The sequence below is a fragment of the Ambystoma mexicanum genome, chromosome 6q (genome assembly GCF_040938575.1).
Source record: "Ambystoma mexicanum isolate Mex_15411 chromosome 6q, UKY_AmexF1_1, whole genome shotgun sequence".
Lineage (NCBI taxonomy): Eukaryota > Metazoa > Chordata > Amphibia > Caudata > Ambystomatidae > Ambystoma > Ambystoma mexicanum.
The window spans coordinates 1,610,128,100-1,610,145,926 of NC_090937.1; the positions used below are offsets into that span (position 1 = coordinate 1,610,128,100).

The following is a 17,827-nucleotide window of genomic DNA, read 5'->3' on the forward strand; positions in this document are numbered from 1 at the left end:
ATAGTGCGGCCCACATAAACTTAGTTGCAAACACATTGTATTCCATAAATTACATATTTGGTGCAACAGTTAATGAAATCTCTAATTTTAACTTGTACACCACCATGACAATTGTACACCTTCGTTGAAGATAAAGCGAATTAACAATAGCTACATGTCCCGCATTTATAAAAAACAGATGGTTAGTTTGAGGGAGTAATCCAACTGGCCTGTCCTTTGGCGTCAGGTTTTCAGAAGGAGGACATAACGCGTTCTGCACTGTAGGCAATTTGGTGAAGATCATTTGAGGAATGTCTGGGATATATTGGGATAAATCAGGATCCAATTTAAGATGTGCCAGTGTTTTTGTAACAAATGGAATCAAAACTTACAATCACTCGAGTATTTGGTAATGAAGTGCACCTGCTCTGGAAACTTTCTAGATGGGTTTGCAGTTGGCAATAGTCGCTGATCGCGGTTAACTTGCGCTGCACTGTTGGCCGCTTTATCAATAGTATGCCTGGCTTACCCTCTCTCTAGCAGGCGGAAACACGTGTTAGCAGGCAAATTAGTTAAATGTCTTTTGCAGGCAAATGAGTTAAATACTTTTTGAGGTCAATTGTTCTTATTGGCCATATTCTGACAGGCAAATATGTCAAATGTTCTTCTTGATCACATATTGGTTCTTGAGGCAAATGGGCCTACAATTTTTTGTGACAAATGCATATAATTTTCTTGTGGATCATTCGTTAGGCAAATGTGTTTAAAGTTTTTTTCTTGGTCAATTGGCATTTTTGCCCATTTCCTGGGTCATGAGACAAATGTGCCAATAACGTTTTGATACTTCTATACTTTTTTGTGATCATTAATTTGCCATTGGGTCAGGATTGTACAAACAAGAAACTATAGCTAATATTTACTGTATGTTTACATTAGTATTCACTTTGGCTCTTCACTGAATAAATATAGCCGCTTTGACAAAAACTGATTTGGTATCTGACCAGTCAGTCAATTCTTTGGAATTTGTGTGCCATGCGCGGTTATCAGAGGTTAAAACACTTTGTATGATTCATCTCTAGGTGATTTAGGGAAGTCACCAGACCTACTTCGGCAGCAGGTGGTTTGAAGTGATCATCTATTTTCCTCTTTGGCATTACTGCAATTACAAAGGTTTTGCGCACTCCACAAATTGGTACCCTATCTCGCATTCCAGGCTCTGTGTAGGACTCACGCAGAGGTGCAAAGCAGGACCCTGGGAGTCGGCAGTGGAAGCCGTCACTCTAGTGCCTGCTCCACTGTAGAGACCATTAGGGGTTTTCATTCCTCCACCAGAATGCAGAGGAGAGCCGGAGGGAGGGGAGCTGGTCCCTAATCGGACCATGATGAGGCCGTACAATCCCAGGCCTCCCATGGTGAGAAGAGGCCTGCTGCGGCTCCATGGCTGAGTGCCCATAGGAGTGGCACCTGCGCCAGGAGTACTCTCGGCATTGGATTTCAATGGGTAGCATACTGTACCAGAGAAACACCACAAGCCAGCGCCATTCTCAAATTTTATGCATCCCCTCGTCTGCCGCTCCATGCACATTGCTTTACTGCTTACCAATAAGGATGTTCCTTCCCTTGCGGGTAAAGCGGAGGGGGCAGAGCCAGACTGTTGGGCCCTAACAGACGTGTGATGCAGTGTCCTGCCGGGGAGGCGAGGGCCGGTGTCCTTGCAGGTCGAGCCCATGGCGGTCTGACATTGCAATAAAGCAAGTTTGTAGTAACTACCAGAATGAGACGGGAAATCAGGTGATGCCAGGGGCAGAGGCTCTTCTTGGGCCATTCTTAAAGGCCCTGTGTGCTGTTCTGGTTAATGCTGACCTTGCGGCAGTAATTACTGGGCGCGCAAACGTGCTATTCCGTTGAGAAATTAATTTGAATTTAGACTTGCACTGAATTGGAGTTCAACACTTACTTTTTTCACGCAAGTTTGAATCGCCATGACTTGCAGCTTCTTCCAACACTGCTAGTCACTGGACGAACTTTTTGTAGTTCAGGAAAACTACATTTCGCTGCAAGCTCAGGCTTCGTTTGTTTCGCTGTGGGCGAGTTTGGGCTGGTCAGGGCTGGTCCGCGTCTGAAGCGTGGCTGCGTGTTATTCTTCCAGTGCTTGATTTCTGAGACCCGGGGATAAGTCACCACACTACACCTTGCAGCCGTATTGTGGGATTTTACTCAGATCTGGTGTTTGCTCCTGGAAGCACAAAAGCTGCGGAGGGAAGCCATGGTTCAAGGTTTACTAAGCGAGTATCAAGGGAATTGTAAACCTATCCATACCCGAAACTGCTAGCGACAGCACTGTCCCTGGAGGAGGATTGGAATCGGATCTCAGCCCGAAATGACAGTGATGCCGATCGCCAGGTGGAGAGGGAAAGGGCCCAGGGTGGGATCGCTGCTGCTGTGATGATAATGCTGCAAAGATTGTAACGATCTCTGATGCTATGGAAACCTGCCTGGTGTACAGTCAGGCCAATAGGGATAATACTGACATTGTATCAACCAAGCTCCATTGACGCTGGTGCAGATGGACTCAGTTAATTCACCCCAATCGCGGTTGGAATTGGATGGAAGAAGCAACCTAGATACTTGAAAATATCACTGTTAAATACATGCTCAGTACCGAAACATGCGTTAGAAATACACGAGGACATTACTGATCAGACTGAAATTATGTTCCTTTCTGAGACCTGGCTGCAAAAAGAAATGTCCCAAGCATGGATTTAGCTAATCCAGAAGGATATTGCATTTTTTGTAAAAATCAACAAAATGGTCAGGGGGATAGGGGTGGCAAGTATAAGTAAGAAAGAACTTGGACTTTTTGAATCCAGTATAGAGGCCAGAGGCTGTGAAATTCTTCATGTAAAACTGACTCCCACCAACAATACCTGTGTGTACTGTGTACTTATTTACCACCTCCCACCAGAGTGCCATCATTTAATGAGGAGATTATCACTCTCCTCACTCCATTGAATCGGCCTAAAAGTTCCACCATTTTTGGGGGGATTAAAAACGTTGGAGAGGGGACTCTGAGGACAAAGATGCCATTGAACTGCAACTCCAATTAGCTAACACAAACATCCGGTAAAAACAAAAACAACGTATGCATATAACAGGACATACCTGGGATTGGGTGGCGATACGTTATATTCACGTAAATGATATGGAAACCAAGGTGCGCATCTGGTCGGATCACTCCGTTTTAGTCTTCATGGGGAGCCTCCCGGAGACGACTGGCCCATTCGTGCCCCACCTAAAAAAGGCTTGAGTAGAAACTTTACCAAACTGAATCCTACAGACCTAAACACTTGCCTTAAGGCCATCAGGACATCATCCTCTGACCTGGATCACCCATGTCATTTAGCAGAAATCTATAGATAGCACCTTTCCGCACTATTGGACAAAAATGCCCCTCTTAGGCCTCTATTAGTACGCGACTGTCCTAACCAGCAGAACTGGTTTACCCTCAAACTAAATCTATGAAAAAAACAGAAAAGACAGGCCGAACGCATCTGGACCAAAGGTAAAACATCTTCAAACAGAAGTGCCCGGAAAAACCTATAAAGCCAGGATTCTAGACACAAAAAACATTTTTGTCAAAACGAACTAAAAAGGTATGCAGCAGTAATAGGAAGCTGTTCAAAATGTACAGTAATTGGGAGAAACCAAAGGCCCTATCCCAGTCTTTCACGCCAGGGATAATAGACTGAAAATGTTCAAAAAGGATAAAGTCTTGCTGCCACGCGAGAAGATTTAAAACGTGCAAACCTACTTAGCTATACCACCCGAACAAGACTCTGAGACGGGCAATAGGAAGGAAGATATACGTCCAGGTTTTGCTTTTCAGAACATTTCTTTTAAAGAAATGGAAGCAATCTTAACCAACTTAAGACCCACTTCCTGGAGCACATTGCATAAAGTTGTTCTAGCCAACGATAAACTTTTTCGCCCCTTTTTAAATCCGAAGGATCCTGAAAACTTGAGACCAATTGCTAACACACCATTTCTATTGAATATCTTAGAAGTTGCAACCATATAACTACAGTCCCATTTTGAGACGTCAGCGATCTTTCACCCTAGATAACCAGGTTTCAGGAGTCACCATGGGACAGAAAGCACCTTCATAAACTTACAATCTCAAATGCTGGAAAGGCTGGAGGAGAGTAAAGCTGGGCTGCCGATCCTCTTGGACCAGTCTCCCTTGCTCAAAACATTAGCATCTACAGGGAATTGTTCCAGTGATGTCATCAAGTGGATAGAGTGAAAGATACGGGTAACGCATGTTCCAAGGCAGCCCCCATTAAATAAGGAGTTCTCCAAGGGGCATGTATTTCACTGGTCCTTATTGCTATGTACGTAAAAAACACTGCAAACAGTTGGAATCAAAGGGTCTGCATTTTACCAACTATGCAGATGATTTGCAACTGATAATTGATCTCTGTGGAGATTACTTGACCGACTTGGCCAACCTTACCTCCATCTACGCTTTTATTCAATAATTGAGGGTCAAGAATTGGATGTGCCTTAATGGATCAAAAACTGAACTTATGACCTGTGGCACAAAACAAGCAAGGGACAAACTAAACCAAGCATATTCAGGTTTCCAGGTAGACAATAGCCTTATCCCAGTGATGGAAAAAGCCATGGCCACAGTGCTGGAAGCATCACTAAGTTCTGATGCACAAGTCAGCATATGCTATGCCGAATAAATCCTGCTTCACAGAAGAACTGCGACATTCTAGTCCGAGCAATTATCATGCCTCATCTGGACTACTGCAAGGCTATTCTTGGTGGGGCAAGTACTCTTAAACTTGATCTGATCAATGCTCGTTCACTCCCTGCCCATTCCCTAGATATCCAAGACCTCTCAACGACCTTAATGCCTTAGCTATCCCTGAAACATGGCTACACGCAGCCTCTGGCCTTGCCCCAGCATTGGACATACCCCTTGACTACACCATTTTCAGAAGTGATAGATCTATTCATAGCAAAAAAAAAAAACACTTGCACCTTAGGCAACTCAACACCTCGCTCAATGAACCTTGTGACAACCTCCGACTAAAATTAACCATCCCCCCTTATCAACACCATCACTATCCACAATCTACCAACCTCCCGGTGCCACAAACACCTTCGAAGACCATTTCCTCCAGACACTAGGCCACAAACGAAAGCTCTCCTCACAAGTAACCCTCCTAGGTGACTTTAACCTCAGGCTCAATAAACACACTGACCTTCCAGCATCCTCGCTCGCCATCTCGCTTCTTGCCCTAGGCTTTGGCCAATGAATTAACAACCCCACACACATCAAAGGTTGTACACTAGACTGGTTAGTCAACCTCAACTGCAATATCGCCATCAAGGCCAACATGCCCATGGTCCGACCACCATATTATCACATTCTCTATCCCTGTGGCTAGACACACTAAACCCCCTTCTAAGCAACTACAACCATCTATGGAATGCAATTCGAGAACACTGAACAAAGAAAACATCCTACCTCTTCTTGACCCACTCAACTGAAAGCCGCCAACACTCTGGACCCTCAAATCCCAGCTGACCTCTATACCAGCACTCCAACTGATGCTGTCAAAGCCATTGCACCTCTAACCCACAAAAAGCTAAGCCTACTTCACATGTTAACTCATGGTACTCCCAAGAGCTAGCTGACCTTAGGTCTAAGAAAAGAACTGCAGAATCCTGCTGGAACAACTACCCTACTGACACCCTTAAATAGGAGTTCACCAGCCTGGCCAAACAATACAAACAGGCCATCACCATGGCCAAAGCCTCCACTTTCAACACAAGAATAGCAAATGCCAACTCCAACACGCGACAGCTATTCACTATCCTCAGAGAGTTAGAATCTCCTATCCCCCCCCCCCCCCCCCCCCCCCCCCCCCCCCCCAAGTCTCGACCGAGAACAAAGACCCTGCATGGTGCACTAGCATACAAAAATGCTATGCTGCAAAAAAATACACATGCTACAAAGAAAATTGCTGCCAAACAATCTAACCCCAAACTCATCACTGAGGGCGTCTCTTCCAGCCATGGCATCAAACGTGACATCTCTGACACCCGCAGTTCAGATTTAACAAAATAACCACCCAGGACACACTACATATCTTGAAATGCCTTAAACCTTTGAGATGCAAAGGAGATGTTTACTCAGCCCCACTCATCAAAGACTGTGCAGATGTACTAGCCCCAATCATGGCATTTATCAATGCATCATTCACTACAGGCAAAGTCCCATCCCTGCTTAAAGAAGCGTGGGTCCTACGTTATTAAAAAACGTTCCATTGATCCAGCCATACTGAACAACTACAGACCAATCACCACAGTACCATTCCTCCTAAAAATACTGGACAGAGCTGCCTATGACCAGATCCAACACCTTCTAGAATCAAATCAAATCCTATGTGCCTGCCAATCACAGTTTCGCCATGGCCATGGTACCAAGTCAGCTCTACTCGATCTAAAAAAATCAGATGGACGATATCAGAGACAAGGGCAAGCCTGCCCTGCTGAGCTATGTGCGGCTTTTGACCTAGTAGACCACAGTATTCTATGCCACCACCTCACCTCTGCAGCTGCATTCTCCCCCGAAGCATCAGCCTGGATTACCTCCTTCCTAGAAGGTCGACTCATGAAGGCTTTATCTGATCAAGCATGTGCTGCGCCAGCTCCCATCAACTGTGGAGTACCAAAAGAAGGTTAATGCGTCTCCCCCACGCTGTACAATATTTTCACTAAGCCTCTTTTCAACCTTCGATGCTCAGGGCATAATTTACACCAACTACGCTGACAACACCCAAATCCTCCTCCCACTATCAGGCAACTAACCCCCCAGGACTCTGCCCTGCTAAATTCCACATATTCCACCATCCAAGCATGGATGGCGACCGATGGCCTTTGCCTCAATGATGAGAAGACGGAATTACTTTTAGTCAGACCTCACTCTGTACTAAAAAAAAAACTTGAGCCGGAATACACTGCTTTCAACATAGACGGCACTAAACTCTCTATATCACCTGCAGTGAAAACCTTGGGTGTATACTTAGATGCCACCCTCTCGCCAAGTAATTGCTAGATCTTCATCAGCAGCATACTCCACGAAACTCCTGATCACGGCCAGATCCTATCGATCGGAAGAGAGCTGCCTAACCATTGCACGGCGGTTGTAGGCGCCAGGTTGGATTACTGCAATGCCCTTTTCGTGGGCACATCCTCACACAACATACAAAACTCTGGACTTCTCAAAATAATGCTTTACAAGCTGCCCTAAACTTACCTAGACATGATCACATATCAGATGCCAGGAAAGCAGTACACTGGCTTCCAGGCAAAGAATCCTATTCAAAACGCTATCACACACAGGTCTATATATTGATAATGATGTGTTATTTATATAGCGCCTTAATCCAAAGCGCTTTACAGAGCACATATTTACATACAATATCACCCAACCGAAATTGGTACATAAAAGACGGCCCCATCATACCTAGCCCAAACAATTGTTAGGCACCAAACAGATAGGCCTACTAGAGCCCCCTACATGCGCAGACTGGTAAAATTCAAAATGAACGCGCTCCAGGGCGGGATGCTCGAGCTTCTCTGTCCGCGCTGCAAAACACTGGAATACCCTCCGACAGACACTAAGAGCAGAAGAATCTTGCCAGGCATTTCGCTAAACCCGAAAAACCTATTAGTCGGAAAAATCATCTGTAATTCGCAGAAAGCTTCTGATGCTCTAAACTGTACCTTCTCTGCAACCTACGAAGAATAACTGTCATCATATTATCTGATTGCTTACTTCGACATGTACCTCTGCCAATTTATTGATTGATTAAACTGATTGCCCACAAGCTCCATGAAACTGGTTTCAAGCGCCCTGATGCCTGAGAGTTTGTGTGCGCTATACAAATGCAAAAAATAAATAGTAAGGAGAGCATGCATAGACTCCACATAATCCAAAACGACGCAGAGTAATACACACATCCCCAGGAGAGAGCACGTTACCACCAATCGAAGGGACCTTCATTGGTTGTCAAAAGGATTCAAATTAAAATCCGCTCCCTGACCCACAAGGGCCTTTTTGGCAAGGCCCTGGAATATCGAACACAATCTCCAACTAGGTACACACCAAGCAGAACATTACGCTGCAGCAGAGCAAATCTACTCACAGTTCCCCGGGTGAGGAGAACGAGTGGAAAGGGCAGTTCCTTCGCAGTTAAGAGTTTTCATAAGGAAGAGACTACTTTCAGGAAAAAGCTGAACACCCTACCGTTCGGCTGATCGTAAATGTCTTATGTAAAAGTTTGCGCCCTGATGCCTACAGGTTATGGTGCATTAGAAATAAATAAATAGAATTACCAAAAATCCAGCACAAATGCTTTAGAACCTGTCTGGAAGGTGGTTCCTCCACCTCATGCGTGAAGGTCTAGGAAGAGGGATGAGGAGACAATGGGTTTCGGTGTGTACAAATGCAGCTGCATCAAGTGGATCCAAAGACTCAGGTGGCATCAGCAGGAGCCCCACCCATCCCCTGTGCACCGTTAAGTGAGGCATAGTATCACAAGTATGACACTGTCACAAGAGGTACAAGTTCAAAACCTTTATTCCATTTTTGGGGTTTGGAAAAACTCCTGCTTTGCTGTATAGCTACGATGAAAGTAGCCTCTACCATCAAATAATGAAGAAAACAAGTCTCTGCCAAATCAAAATGGCCTATACTAACAAATCCTAATCCTTGCTCCATATCTTATACAAAAAGTGTGTAAAGGGGAATGTGTATGCAAAGGAAAATCAGTGTTCTAACAAAGGATCAAAATGGCTGAGTCAGCTCTCCTCCTCACGTTGGAAAGCATGGAGAAAGGCATCCCCCCCCAGACAGGATGACACAATCTGGCTCAAGTTCTCAAAACAAAAGCAGTTCAAAACGTGGATGGAGGCCCACCTTCCCTTCCATGTTAAATTCTCTAATTCCAGCTTTCAAAAGTTCTTTCACAGTTCAACAAAATTTCACGCAGGTCTCCCTCGGTCGGGCTTGGACCTCTCAACCAAAATGTATCCGATTCAATGTAGATCTCCCTCAGTCAGGCTCGGAACTCGCAATCACAGCACTTACAAGGGTTAGCTTCCCCAAGCTTGATTACATTCTTTAGGGGTACCCTGGCCCGAACTCTTCCGGTCTTGCTCAGTCAGGCTCTAACCTTTTGAAAGACTTTCAAATGTGCAAGGTTTTTACTATAGACCTCCGCAGGACCACTTTGACATTCCCTTCAGCTCAGACTCACTCTTGTGTTATTTGCCCCAGCGTCTCTTGGTCTGGATAGTTCAGCATCATAAGCACAAAAAGTTCAACATTCACCTTTTCACTTCCCCTTTTGCCAGGGTTAATCTTGACCATTATGCATTTTAGAGTTCATTCACGTTGTCGTTCTATAACAACACATTTCACCTTTCGCTGAGACTTTCGATTGGGCTACTTCCTTTCGCCGGACCACTCCGCTACTCTGCATCACTGGCTTCACAGTTATCAGTAATTTAAAGTTCACCATAGGTCTGCATTCCTTTGCATTTCATCCACACGCGTGCAGCCTTCAATTGTGAGATATATTATTGCAACTTCAATCTTTCTTTAGCACACACCAGTCTTTCATGTTGCTCACCAACTCACCGGCTGTGTGCATTCCCTTCTTGTCTTTGCGGTTTGAATTCATGAGTCAAGGATAATACCACAGGCTTGGCCTTGCCTCCCCAACTCTGCCGTTCATCCGGGAGGGTGGCTGGCACCCATGAAACTCAATGCAGTCGTCTTGTCTGGGATTTGGCCTTCTCCGGGTATCTTTCACAGTCGGAGGCAACAATCTCCTGCCGGGACTTTCCTGGGGATCTCTACCCTTTGCTCTCATCCCTCTGTCGGTCACTCTGCTCCAGTAGGGTCCCCTTCGCCCCAGAAGTTCTGCTCATTCTCATTTTCCACCTTGCTCAGAGTGTGTCTCTAAGAACTGCCTTTTATCCGTGTGGGGAGAGCCAATGGGCATCAGATGTATGTGATTAAAGTCAAGTGTCTGACTTTGCCTGACCCTATTAGCGGGACATGTTGTCACGACTCGCTCCCTTCGCTCCCGTTCCCACCATTTGGGGGCATGATTTGGGGTTTATTCCCTACTGGACTTTTCCTCCGAACTTTATGCTACAGTGCTGTGATGATTTGGGAGCGCTAAATCCCTATTTTCCCAGCTACTTCCCTTCCGGATCCATTCCAAGTTTTTGGCAGCCAGCATGCTTCTTTAACCAAATGACTATGCTTCCCAGAATGCCTGGCCCACTGCTCCACCTCCACCCTTGCAACACAAGGTTGGGTGGAGGATAGGTAACAGCTGTGGCGGCAGGTGCAGCAATCAGCACACCCGAGGCATGTGCTCGTTAAGCAGCTTTAAAAGCCTCAGTCTTACTTCAGTCCAGCGCTGGTCATCGATCGCAGTGTTCCTGTTTTTGACTAGTCCCTGGTTCCTGGTTCCTTGCCTTTGTACCTACTTCCTTGTTCCTGTTTTCTTGTTTCCTCCGCCCTGAATTTCGGATTCATGCGCTAATTGATTTCTGCTCCCTTGATTTCCCTTTTTGTCTTCCTCTGTTTGCAGGCAGCAATTCTCAGTGCTTTCCCCTTTTAGATGCAGCCCAGTTTGTCTGTGTTCTATATTTCTTTGACTCTTTGCTGCTGTTACCCATTTGCCTTAGCCTTCCTCTTAGTTTAGTTTCCTGTCTTTTCCATGGAGGGGTAGGGAGAAGTTTGCATAGGTTATTTCGTTTTTCCCTGCTCCTGATCCTTACTTTCTAGAGGATCCATTCCATGTTTTCCACTGCACTTCTACATTTATTTTCCCTTTGATTATTAGGTGTGGTGTGCGGTAGTAGCTAGCTCCTGTGTGAATGCTTATGTTTTCCTCACTATTTTGTAAACACTATTCCCACTTAGGTATTTAGTTTTCCTTCCATTGCTGTTCTAGCCTTTCGGGGTCCCAGTTTCTTCAACAGGATTCGTGGGCTAGCTGACATTCAAGAGGTTTATCTCGTCCTCGTGAGTACAGTTCTTAAGTTCCCTTATGTAATACCATCAAGAGTGTTAGTACACAGATCCTGTCATTGCTTGCCCTCCACGTGGGTTTAGCGCTGTCAGTACCTGTAACAGCAATTGGGGGTAAGGCGCTTGCCGACTTTCCTCGCGGTCAGGTGCTTACGCCACATCCCTTTTAATATATTGGTTTTGATGTCACACTCTATTTGCACTCCTGGGTTCTAGCATACCTGAGTCATAGTTCCTGGGTGCACATTTCCCTTGCCATATTCGCTGCCTTTGTACTCGCCTGACTAATCCTGACACATGTCCAATGAGATATGCAAGGGTTAGCCTCTTTACTCTCAGCACCCTCATCCCCGGCCCATTGTTTGTGCAGAAGGGGAAGGGGGTTGGAACATTGGCGTATCCTATAAAATAGGATGGGTCATTGGTACGGGAAAGGGTGAGGGAATTCCGCGTCTCACAATCGGTTGCCTCACCCCACTCCCAGAAGACCCCTCACCCAGGTGATCTTCCGGCATTGGTCGACCCACAGGGTCTGGATCCAAAGGTGATGGCCGTGCCCTGGCCACCTGAGAGAGAGAGAGATCCCCCAGGGACTAGTAGGTGAGACACCCTTTGGTTTCTCACAACATCTTAAGCAGTTCAATAAGACCAGATGAATGCCAACAAGGGACAAACACCCTTGTTTACAAAGAAATTTGGCCCGATCCCATGGAGAATCTAGAACTGCCGAGCTGGCTGGCAGGTTTTGAAGTGTCAGTGATGAGGGCGCCAGGGAGAGGCTGAGGGGATTGGGATGTCTTTCATCTACCTGAAGCAAAGAAGGGGAGTCTAGAAAGGGGGACACATTCGAACACACAACTAAATGACAAGCAATCCAATAGTTCTATTATTTGTAATTAAAGAAATCTTTTTTACCTCTGTATTTTATCCTCAACACATCTGGCTTCTGAGGAATCATATTTTCACACCTGAAAAGAACAGAATAATGTTACTATGGCACAGGGAGCACACACTCAAAGTGCTGTGGAGATGATAAACTATCCCTGTTACTGCAGACAGTGGGTACACACCAAAGGGGCTAGGGAAGGATCTGCAACATTGGGCTCTCCAGATGTTTTGGAGTACAACTCCCATGATCCCTCGCTATTCAATGTTATGAACAGGGCTGAAGGGAATTGCAGCCCAAATTAGCAAAATATACAAAGGTTGTGAACACCTGGGCTCGGGACATAGTACACCATCGCTCTTACTATAGGCAAGGTGTGCAGCCATCACAGGGGATAGTAACAGGGACCTGTACAATAGACACAACAGCACACATTATAGGAGTTTGGGGGAATAGTAGACATTCACTAGAGTCAAAATGAGGACACCTCAGAGTTAGAAGCTACTTCACAATTGTTAATTGCGACACTGAGCATGGATCAAAGCAGCTAGAAGGAGAATACAGCCTTCCGATGACAGACATTCACATTGATGTATTTGCATCAGTGTATTAACTGTGTTTTTGCACATTTTGAAGGGAAAAGGTATTAAAAAAAGGTTAAGTGGCATAAAATGGTACACAAGCCCCGTTACTGTTGAAAGGGGACATATCGAAGTAGACACATACCCTGTTATTATAGACAAAGTGTGCATACATTGTAGGGGCTCAGGAACTGAAAGCTCAGCCCCTTTTACTATCAACACAGTGAATCCATATGAAAGGAGCTAGGGGATAGTATACAGTCACTGTTATTACAGACACAGTGAACACACATCAAAGGAGCGAAGGGTGTAGTGCGCGAGCACTTATACTACAGCACATTGTTGGTGTTGGGGCATGGGGGGGATAAAGCACAATGCCTGCGACTATATAAAACACATTGGGCACACACCGAAGAGGATAGTACACGAATCTGGCTGAAATTACTTTATGTCAATGCATTTGTTTCTCTATGAATTTGCATATGAGGAATGCCAAGGAACCACAGTGGCTCCATTGTCAAACATCCCAGGCTGTGAATCATTAGTCCTCCACCTAGCACTGGACTATCAAACCAGTCGATCCGTCCTACTCATTTACAGACAATTTACACACAACCTGACCTTCAGAGAGAAATTTGTATACACCTTAACGAGCATTGCATTAGAACATGAGCATAATCGGAGAAGTCAACATCTGGTTTGATCTCCCTACCCAACAATGGTGAAGGTGGCAACCCACATAGCTGGACACACATTGAAGAAATAAAATCCAAATATAATTAGCACCCCAGTAAGCCTGTGGAGCGACCAGCTTTTGATACGATGTTCAGCAACAACCTTAAACGCAACTTGGATAAAGCTGAAATCATGATCACACCCAGCAACCATTCTATCCTACCGGCTATACCATGCCTACAGAAATTGGAAGCAGACCGTGCAAGTAGTCAAAAATATCGGAATTCTGATGGGCAATGAACTTACAATGGAACCTCAAGTACAAGCAGTAGTAAAGAAATGCCCCTTCTACCTATGCTCCATCGGACCAACATTAACTTCTCACTTTTGGACTCCGAATCCTCACCATTATCTCACTTGTCAGGTTTAGAATGGACTATGCTAATTGCATCTACCTTTGCATGCCTGTCTAACTCACTAAAAACTACAATGGACCCAGAAGGCAGCAGCAAGACTCTTAAGACTCAGCAAAAGAGAACACATCATGCCAGCACTAAGCTCACTACACTGGCAAAGGGTCAAAAAAAGTATCTCTTTCAAAGCGCTCTGCAATGTACACTGAGCAATTCACGAACAAGGAGCAGAATTCCAGCAAGAAAAATAAATAAATAAATCGCCATCTACAGATCAAATAGCACCCTAAGTTCTAGCAATGACATACACAGTTAACCTAAACATTCCAAATCGAGGTACAGTAAATCAGCCTTTTAAAACATCTTAACAAAATTCCAATTCCCTTCCCAAGGGAATAAGCACAATAGAGGTACAACTGACCATCAGGAAAGCAGTAAAAGCACGGCTTTAACATAATGTGCCATCTTGCAAGCCATAGGCCTTTGTCAAAGAGTCCAAAAAAAGCTGTCTCCGGCACTTTGGGTTTCAGTCACACAACAAGCTACATGCGCGACTGTGACTTAACCCTATGCCACGAGGATCGTACTCTCTTCCCCCACTAACCCATACTATATAGCCATACCTACCTCCTGCAAAAAAAACAGATGCAAATCAATGATGCCACAAACACAATAGCTATAACCCCCCCACCTGCCCACACTGAAGCCTAACGGCAGAACGCCACCCCTCTGCAAAACATACACACTCTCAACACGGGCACAAAAGGCTGACCATATGAAGTCAAGCTGCTGCATGCCAAGCAGCCCATACCACCTAGAAGCAAACCCACACACAGTGACTGTTTTTTCTGAACCGAGTCTACCAACCAAACAGCAAATGTACTGGTGCACGGTCCATCGCCACCCATTACCAAACTCCCCCCTTCTCATATTTTCAGAACCGCCAAGCGCCTGGGCACCATGCACCATGCAAAAGGCAGTGGAGCACGGTATAAATCTCACTAATATAACATAACATTTGCATCAGTACATTTACATTGGTATATTTACATTTAAGCTGATTATGCTAATGTTTCAGGGAATAAGCAAAACAGATTAAAAAAGGGTTAAGCGGATACAGACAAAATATTAAATGGAGGAGGGAATGTGGGCTTTACCCAGTTCCTTATTTTATTATTATTAGGAAACGAGGGGGTGAAGAAAAATAAAAATGGTCTTAATATGCCTTGTGACATTCCGATCGAGCAAGTGCAGTACAAGAAGTGCAGGGGAGAGGGGAAAGGGGGAAGTGCCAGTGGGTTAAGTGAGTGCCAGGGGTGGCCTGGCGGGCAGAGCCAGGTGAATGCAGAGAGTGCAGGGTCCACTTGATTGTGCCAGGGGGCTAGAATGGCTCAAGTTGTGCAGGGCCAGCAAGGATAGTGCAGGGGGAGTGATCCCTGAGGGGCAAGACTGGGAGAGGTGGGGGCGATCAGGAGAGACCAAGTCCTGGAGTAGACTGGACGAGAAGGGCCTAGTGTCATTTAAGAATCTGAAGGATCCAGGCTGCCAGTCAAGAGGCAGAGGGGGACATTAGAAGGGGAGGGTGAGAGCGAAGGAGGAAGAGAAAAGCAGGGTCTTGAGGAGCTTCTGGTACTTAGATCTGGTTCAAGTCTGAAAGGGGCAGGGAGGCCATTCCCAGAGGGAGGCACCTGTGGGGGAAAGATCTACCCACCACTCTCTGCTTGGAAAAGAATCTGATCTGCAGAGAGTCGGAGCTAGAAGACCGAAGGGCTCTAGCAGGGAGGTAATTAGGGAGAGAGAGTTGACTGTAGCAGGGTCCCAGGCCCCAGAAACCCTTGTGGATGATGCACTGGTCTTGAACTTGATCCTTGCAGCCACCAAGAGCCAGTTGTAAGGAAGGCATAGTATCAAACAGTGAAGACAGACAAGTGACCACAGTTCAAGGGTGTTTATTGAATTTCAATGGGTTGGTTGAATGTCATTTTGTGGTACTTACCTGTGGGTTAGGGCAAATTCTTGGTCTTCCCATCTAGTTGCCGGAGGTTTTCGTCGTCGTTAGTGTTGTGTTGGGTTGAGACTTGACTGCTGATAGCTCAGGTTGGAACGGCCGCCAAGTTGGGATCGGTGTTTGGGTAATTAGTTTGGAATTCCTCCGGTTGTACGGGCCCTGGTGTGAATGAGGTGTGAGTGAGCTGCTGGTTGTCTGGTGAGTGCGTGTAGTCTGTGGGTCCTGGTGTCTGATTAAGATCGCCCCGGGGTTACTGTTTGATAGTTAGTGCTTGCTTTATTGGGGGCAGGACCAGGTCTATCACGATCTAGGGAATGTGTGCGTGGGTGTGGCAGCCCCACGACTCGCCCGTGGCAGGGGTTGAATAAAAGGAGTTAAGAGTTCTTTGAGGGTTTATAGTTGTGTATGGTGTGGTTGCCCATGGTGGGGCCCGTTTGTGCTTGTAGGTGGCAGCTGTGAGGTTCCCTGGTGGCGGTGGGGAACGGAAGTTGATCAGTGTTACTTTTTGGGTTGTGAGAGTAGTTGAGGCGGCTGGGTCTCGCCTTCTGTTGGTTTGTCATGCTTGGAGACATCCCCCGTGTGCCTGGAACTGTGTGTGCGTTGTGTTTTGCCTTGTGAGTGTTTGTGCATTTATAGGAGGAGAGGTGTTGGTGTTGTTGTCTGTCTGTAGGAAGGGAGGCGTTAGTGGGATATTCTTTGAAGGAAGGGAGGTGTTAGGGTTGAGACTATTCTCCCTGTTAAGCTGTTTAGCAAATCTCTCCTATGCATGCTGAATGCCCGAGTGGTGATGTCATGTATGGAGTGTTTGGGTACGGGTGAGTGGAATGCTGTGTGGCGTGTGTTCCACCCAGGTCAGTTGACATTATGTAGCCTGGGTGGTGGGAGCCAGTGGGCTCCACTCTGATCCTGTACCTATCTGATGAATCTAAAGCAACTAATGAACATTCCTGGCATCACCTAGAACAGGATGTCATGAAACCTCCCACCAGATTTTCCAGCAATATTTACGCATGACATTTCCCAAAAAAATGGAACCTTGCATCAGTTTTCTCTTAAAACCTAAAAGTCCATGTTGCCATCTGAAAGCAACGTAACAACCTGTAAATCCTCAAAAAGTTGTTATACTAGCACACACAACCCATTAAACATCATACAAACCTAGCAAATCTCATAACAGGAAATGCACGTTAAACATGAGATGCATCTGGCACCTGCAAATCCTCAAAACGTTATATATGTTTTGAACTTTACAAAATATATACATCAATGACATATTGTGCCATTTGTAACCCGTTTGCACACGCATACAACCACTCTCAATCTAGGCGCACCTCTCACTACCCTCATGCACCATACACACTGTGCACGCTTCCATTTCCTTTAACTACAACTGAAAACAATAAATAGGTTTCCCTTCAGAATAATAGCCGCCACACTAATGGATGGTGAGGCACTCGATACATATTGAAACCCATGCAGCACGGGAAATGTACATTCTTCTTCCGTTTTATTTTTATTTTCTGAAAATATGAATGAATCGCTTTTCCAAAACCTGACGCTGGCTCAACGAAACATTGCTGGGTATGTCTAAAAATAACATTGGTGCCAGTACAAAGTAGTATCGGAGTCGTCCCCCAGTCACAGCTGAACTCGGTGAGCTGCACGAGAGACACTTTCCTGGGCACGTGAAAGCATGCATTCAGGTGATTTACTCTTAAATTATTGTTGCTTTCGCCTCACCAACATCTCCATTCGTAGCGTGACACCAGCATTCCAGGGGCAGTCACCAACACTCCCAGCAGTGTCAATGACGTCACCAGTTCTATCTGGTAGGCAGAGCCACACGTAGCTCCGCAGCCCATAACGGCCAGACCAGCCGCACCACGGATCACGCACTTAACGACAGCAACCCACAGCATTGGGCCACACCAGAACTCCCACAACATCTCTGGCACTACATAAACGCCATACGGTTTCAAATTTGATTGCCAGCCAATAGATCTCGTGTCTTTGTATACTAAACTCGCTGGCATGTCCTACCACTCAGGAGAGGCAAAATCTGCAATCCTCTTTTTCTTTTTTTTTTCTCTCTCTCTCTTTCTTCCCTCCCCTGCGCCCCCTACAAGGCACCCTCTTCGCCCCTGGGTGCTGGGA

The 17,827-nt window shown here is 45.7% G+C and overlaps 1 protein-coding gene across 1 annotated transcript in view; it reads right to left on the bottom strand.

The window, feature by feature from the left end:
* The window catches only part of LOC138516905 (E3 ubiquitin-protein ligase TRIM39-like), a 146,002-nt gene that overhangs the window by 30,780 nt on the left and 97,395 nt on the right, over positions 1 to 17,827 (bottom strand). The window contains exon 5 of the mRNA XM_069632361.1: positions 12,026 to 12,078. Coding sequence (XP_069488462.1) covers positions 12,026 to 12,078 — 53 coding nt within the window. The remainder of the gene's footprint in view (positions 1 to 12,025; positions 12,079 to 17,827) is intronic.